This window comes from Nestor notabilis, unplaced genomic scaffold (genome assembly GCF_000696875.1).
Source record: "Nestor notabilis isolate BGI_N333 unplaced genomic scaffold, ASM69687v1 scaffold1764, whole genome shotgun sequence".
Lineage (NCBI taxonomy): Eukaryota > Metazoa > Chordata > Aves > Psittaciformes > Psittacidae > Nestor > Nestor notabilis.
Window position 1 is genome coordinate 30,970 of NW_009924965.1, and position 6,654 is coordinate 37,623.

The window sequence follows — 6,654 nt, forward strand, 5'->3', positions numbered from 1 at the left end:
ATGCAGCTTGGGGTCGGCGGCCTGGGCTGTGGCAGCTAAGTCAGCTGGCACCCCCTAGAGCCGGGGATATGAATGGCATCAGTCATCTTCCCTGTTTTTAACAGAGCTACTAACTAGAACAGTTTCAGCTTATTTATTTATTTATTCTTGGTTTTTAACAGTAGATCTATTCCTTCTTATTTTTGATTGCCAGAAATTAAATTTGAGAAGAGGATTACAAATAATTATAAAGTATCAATCTAAGTAAATTGGTAGCTGTACTCAGTGCATTAAATCACCATTGCCCCTTTTGACTTCAGGAGTTGTTCAGTGAGGGAGGTGGTTGGCATGTTCATGAAATGGTATCAAGAGCCATTATAGAGAGGCAGAAATGTCCCTGTAACTAACTGAATGATGTTTCATTTATAACTGGAGACACGTAGAGTTTGGTTTTCTCTCAAAGCTTTAGTGATATTTCAGTTTGTGACTAGCAGAGCTGGAATTAAGTTTTTAACTTTTTAAACTCATGAGAACTGTTTAGGTAACCATCTGTCTTGTAACTACAGTAAATGTGTATATGCAACTTAGAAGATGCATTGCCTTAGAGTGGATTCATTGAGGTCAAGTGTGGGCCGTTTGATTTATAACCAAACCACCTTCACTCTGTATTGAAATCTTGTCTTGGAATTTTACGTTATTAATGTATCTACCTAGGACCTCAAATACAAAATGTTCTTGTGCAATAGGTGATGGAAATATTTTCTCTTTAAAACTACCAAAACTGAGAAGGTGGGTAAGACTTCTGGACCCATGCAGTGCTCATACGTGGGTAATGTTTTTATACGGGAGGCTACAAAATCATGTCAATTATGCTCAGCAATTATACTCTTCTTGGGGCTTCTCTTTGCCTTCTCTTCACTGCCATAAAATTAATAAGCCCTTTCATTTAAAGGTATTTTTGCACTCTAAAATGCAAGTTCAATGCCTTTGGAGATCAGTGTGCTGTGCAGTCTTTTCTGTCTCCCTGCAGTACCAGCTATTGTTATGTGGGAAGTGTAATTGGGAACACAGACTGGGTGCTGCTTTGTAAACCTGTGTGCTCGAGGTATACCAGAGAACCAATGCCTGTAAGACAGGTGTATAATCTGTGTGAGGGAGCTAGATACATTGCATGGCCCAGTTACATGAAGAGCTAGTGTACCAACTGTTCATGCTTTTGCTTTTACAGACTCATCTGGAAACAGTTATCTTAGATATTTTGTTTCTTGAATGGACTTTCATGTTTTCTATTGTAATCTTGTGAATACTTTAATACACTTCACCTCCCCATTACTGGTTTGCTGGATGAGTCTTACCTGGTTAGGGACTGCGAAGGGAGGGGGACTGAAATACACCACCTCTTTCTGGCAGCATTCTTCAGTCACTGCAGTCTCTGTCAGCTCAGCAAACAACACAGCTGGAGTGCTCACCATTTGAGAACTGAGAAATGCAAGCGCAACTGTTGGTTGCAAGCAGAACACACGTAGGAGAGAAAGAGCTGGAGGTGGCAGGACAACCTCTGAAAAGAAAATTGGAGCTGACAGTCTATCAGGTGTATGTCATTTTAAGAATGACTAATGCTTTCCTTAAAGTGCACAAAGACTTTGCACAGGATAATGTAACAGTACACCCAAGGTGAGAAAGGAGAGGACATCGGTGCCACAACAAGGTGCTGTAGCTCTTACAACTATCGAACAGTTTCCTCTCCACCTTTGCCATGCTGTAGTGATAACTCAGATGGGATTGGGGGAAAGTAAAGGGGGGAGACTAACAAGACTTTGCAAGCCCCAGTATTTCAATGCCTTCATTTTCCTGAAGAAGCTACTGGAGAAGTGACATGTTCATGTTTCATGAGTGCACACCTTTGCAGGAAATCCACGTGTGTTACAGGAGGGGTGGAAAGCAAGTAATAAACGTTTTGGCTGTTTATTTTTCACACTCCCAAGAACCAGGTACTTAAATGCACCCATTTTCTGTCTCTAGTTGTAAAGGATGACAGAAGCTAAAACACCAGTGGCACTAGTTGCCCCTTCTCTTGTTAAAGATGGTAGTGGCTTGGAAACAAATGAAGATATACATAGCTGAGGCTGAAAAGAATATCCTTACACAAGCGGGGAAGAGCATCAGGGAACGAAATACAAATGCTACTATTGTTGGTTACTGGAAGTATGGTGACCTGGAGGAAGACAACTGCAGCTGAGGCTCCAGCTGACTGGCGCTGTGTCACTCCTGTCACTGTTCGGAGGAGACAGGTAAGGTCAGGCCCAGCAACTCACTGGAAGCACAATCCAGAATCAAGTTTCTTTTTAAAGAGACAATAACACACAGGATTTTGCTTCAGTTTAAAAGGTTGCACTTTACTGAAGTGTACAGAGATACTTTGTTATTTGCACTTAGAAAACACTTGCTCTCTAAACATTTAGATTTCCTCTTTTATTTTCTCAAAAAACATTAGTGAAGCTAGGTCCCATGGGGAAGGCTTTGTGCATTGTTGGGTTTGAGCTGTGGGTTAAGCATCTCTTTGCTGCAGCTAGTTTTGTTGTTTTGCTTTGAGCTCCTGCTTATACCTGTAGGGGAAAAAAGAAAAGAAAAAGAGCACAGACTAAGAATAGAACACCAGTTGCAGTAACAGTGTCTGCCTAACAATCTGTTCAGCAGAGGAGGTTTAAAGTTACAACAGACTTGAGGGCATAAACTCAGGATAGCATAGTTTAGTTCATGTAAGAAGTTCCTGTTTAGTTGCTAAGTTTGCCTTATTCCTGGCCAGAACTGAAGCCTCAAGAAATAATAATTAAAAAAGAATTAGCAAATGCTGCTCTGCGTAAGAACCCTTCAATCCAGCTGGAGCTGACATGATTCAGCACTGAAAGCTGACAGAAGTGTAAAGCTTGTGAGGAAGAGAAAGTCTAGGCTGTCAGTCAGACCTACAGCTTTTAAAGAATGCTTTAGACCCAGAAACTACAGCTTACACAGAGCATTCCTTACAATGTGCTCTAGCTATGCTGAAAGTATTTAAAGCTTCATTCCTACTCAAGTGGGAAACTAACAATGAAGCAAAAAAGTTCTGCAGTGTTTAATTGCTCAGTTCCTCTTGCACTGACATGGAAGCTAGTAGAATTTATAAGTGCCTGCTTAAGCTGAGGTGGTGTATCACAGGATGTAGAAACTCCTTCTGAATGCATACCTCCATATTCGGTAGAGTTGAGAGCCACCAGCACAGCCAACAAAGAAGTTTACAGCAAACAGATTCCAGTTCTTAGGAATAATAACTAGAGAGTACCTTGACCAAATAAGGCCTGTTGAATGAAAGGGAAAGTTTAAAGATGTTAAGTGTTTAAAGTGAAATATTCAGACATTCTCCTAAGTTTGGAGACAATCATGCACCAGTTCAAGCAAACAGATTTTACAGCCTCATGTTAGACAACTGCTTTTCTTATACCTTGCCATTTCTCAGTTAAAAGTACATCAAGTGCCAGTGGGACAGCTATGGGTACATACTACATTTTTGCAAAGCAACTAAATAATACAGTAAATCATAGTCTTAACAGCAAAGAAAGAGCCTCTGTACTCTACAGCAGTCTCGACCTTAATTCTCCAGCACAGTTGTAAGGGTAGTGGCATTTTGCTTGGTATATCCAGCCTCCTGCACCAGCTTAGACATTATAGAATCCACCAGTTAAGAAGGGTCTACATATCATGTAAAATGCACAGATAACAAAATAAAGTCTGGAGAATGAAGAAGATGGCAGCTGCAGTTTTGATTTTCAGCTGGAGCTGCCACACGTCCCACCCCGACAAGATGTGGTGGAACACCTTGAATACAGATTGTTGTTTCTGCCAACGTGAAAACTGGTGACAGAAGCAGTGCGACAGAAGCAGTGCAGCAGTCCGTGTACCAGTGCTTCCAAGTTCTTTTAACACATAGGAACTCTTTCTAGTTGTGTTAGTGTAGTTGCCCTACCATTGTTTAATCCCTTAAAGTCTGTTCTAAAAGAGTCACTATATCCTGGAGATTCCAGAATTGCTTCATTTGAAGTAAAGGAGGTCACTTACTGGAATGAGTGGTATCATTGTAATTTAAGGGATGAAACTCATAATTCTAACTCTTAACAATTCGCTCTGGACAATTCCAAATTAAGACATGTGTAGAAAACTGTAATATATAATCACAGAACTCTTATAGATTTAATAAGCATAGGCCTGTCCTGCAGTTATCATCTGACAGCAATACTGAGACTTAGCATATTATAGTTAAGCCTTTTCTATAGAAGCAGGTTAGTACTTATGGAGGATTCCGAAAGAAGTTTTAGAGAAGTTGCTGCGTAAAAGCATGGAGTAACTTTGGCTTTACCTGTGGCCATTAACACTGCAGACTGTGCTGTGCTCAGCTTTTCTGCTGGTCTGGTCATATCAGCCATTCCAGCACATACCAAACCCTGTAAAGACAAATTCAGTGAGCACCGGGCCAGTACCAGGACCTTCTGTAACAGACCTCCCTCCGCTTTACAAGGGAAGTTGCTTCATAGCTCAGTGCTATGGATTCCATATGGATTATGCAGGAGGTGGGATGCATTACATGAGCAGAGTAATTAGACTCTCAGGGACACCATCCACTTCTAATCCCTTGTGGCTAAGTAAGAACACACTTATAGGGGGTGCAACTGGCTTGCAATAAAATACCAGGCAGTGGCAATTTTGTATTAATTTAAGAACAAGGTTGATTTAAGCAGAGCTGCTTAAGAAAGCAGCTTCCTAAAGGTAAGGCTAAGATATTGCTGTTAAAGATGTAGACGTGACACTATATAGTCTTCAGTGAGGAGGTAAAAGTGCTGTGTTTTAAATATAATTTCAGTAAAAGTAGAAAACATCCAGGTGAAGTGAGGAATAGTTTGGCTGATGTACTTGACAACTTTGCTAGCAAGCATGCTTGATTTGATTCTTGTGTTATTGCCCTCTACTGGAAATAAAATTTCATGCTGCAGGAGTTCACAAAAAACCAAACAAAATCCCACAAATAAGAGAGTCCTGCCATTAAGGACTCCTTTGGCTCCAGTCAAGAAACCAGTTTTTGAGGGTAGAGAAGTCTGTGTGCTGCCTCACTTATGGGATCGAGGCTGTTGTAACAGTGCCCTAGAGGTGCAGACTTCCAGCACACTTGGGTAACTACAGTAAATGTACCTTTGCCACGTAGGGGGAAAGTTATTTTAACTTCTCAGTGAAGAACTTCATTGTGAGCTTAAAGAAGTCTTCCTGAACGTTCATGAAAGAAAAACCATCTGCGTATATGCTCTTTTGATACAGCAGTTGTCGATACCAGCCTGCTCAGAGGAGTTGCCTGTACGCTTAGGCTCAGGAGCATGTCACCTGGGAGAGCCTCTGAGAAAGGGGAAGGTTAACCATGGTTACCGCAGCTCCAGTTCAGAATGACAAAGAAACTAAACTGCAGCTTAGAGCATCACGTCTTGCCTGTGGCCTATAAAAAGCTGGGGCTCAAAACGGGAAACTTGGGAACCAGCTGGCAATATTAAGAGCAGGTTATATCCTTGCTTGTTATCAAACAAGGAGATCAAAATGCTTTATGATTTTAGAGGTCATTTATCTATACCAATACAACAAATAAGAGGAGCAGAGTGATTTAGGAGGAGTCATACACTTTACCTGTGCACAAACATAGCTAGGGGGTGTAACCAAGTAGGAAGCAGAGAGCTACCAATGGCCAAAATGGCAGTTGCCTTTTTTCTTACCTGTTCTCAAGATTACCTTGCACTCTTGACACACTTTAACCTGCCTTCAAAACTATGATACTTTTCAAATTCCTCAATCTCAGACAAAATACATAGTTTTGAATTATGCCAGTTCATAACTCCCTCAAGAAACAGTGTTTCACAAGAGAAAGCCTTTGTGCAACTTTCAGCAAAAAGTCCAGTTTTTTGACAAAGCATTTCCCCTCTCCCTGCTGTCTCCCTTGCATGTTGTGCTGTATGTTATTGATGATAGTTTTGTTCCTCCTTGCAAATTAAAAACTAAAGCCTTGGTATTAAATCTTTCTGTAGGTTCAGATATCTGCTGGGAAACCATTGCTTGCTCAATGGGTTGCTGCAGATTGCACTTCGGCATCCAGACACTAGCTGGCATCTTATACTTACCCATTTCATAAGAGGTGCCCAGAAAAAAACTGTTTTGGGACCTGAGGGGAGGAAAAAGAAAAGTACTTAAATTATTCAGCGAGATGTGGCTGTTTTAATACCCACAATAAGTTTTGGTTTGGTTTTTTAAATAATGAGTTGTGTATATTAGCACACTTTCCACCACTGTACAAGCTCTATCACCTAATACTCATAGTTCATCAACTCAGTGCATCATACTTGAGCTGTGTAATCAGCCAACCCATTTCTGCAACAGGTGAGTAGGATTTTGTTATTTCCATTATTAAGAACATGAGGACACTAGAGCAGGCAAAATGTATATATAATGAAGAAAGTTAGGATAAGGCCTAGAAATAGCGAAGACAGTGTCTGTAATGATTAAAAGCTACTCTAAAAGAATTAGCATTTGAAATCTTTGTGAACTGAATCTTGTAAACTAAACCCCCAAGATATCTTATTACTGGTACTGTAACAAGTCAGTCCCTCCTGC

At 40.7% G+C, this 6,654-nt stretch overlaps 1 protein-coding gene across 1 annotated transcript; it reads right to left on the reverse strand.

The window, feature by feature from the left end:
• Nucleotides 1–2,365: 2,365 nt before the first annotated feature.
• MPC2 (mitochondrial pyruvate carrier 2) lies at nt 2,366–6,208 on the reverse strand. Its single transcript, XM_010012808.1, has 4 exons — nt 6,165–6,208; nt 4,370–4,454; nt 3,203–3,314; nt 2,366–2,585 (listed from the first exon to the last, which is right to left on the reverse strand). The coding sequence occupies exons 1-4, from the start codon at nt 6,171–6,173 to the stop codon at nt 2,549–2,551; spliced, it is 243 nt and encodes an 80-aa protein (XP_010011110.1). The 5' UTR covers nt 6,174–6,208; the 3' UTR covers nt 2,366–2,548.
• Between the last annotated feature and the right edge of the window lie 446 nt (nt 6,209–6,654).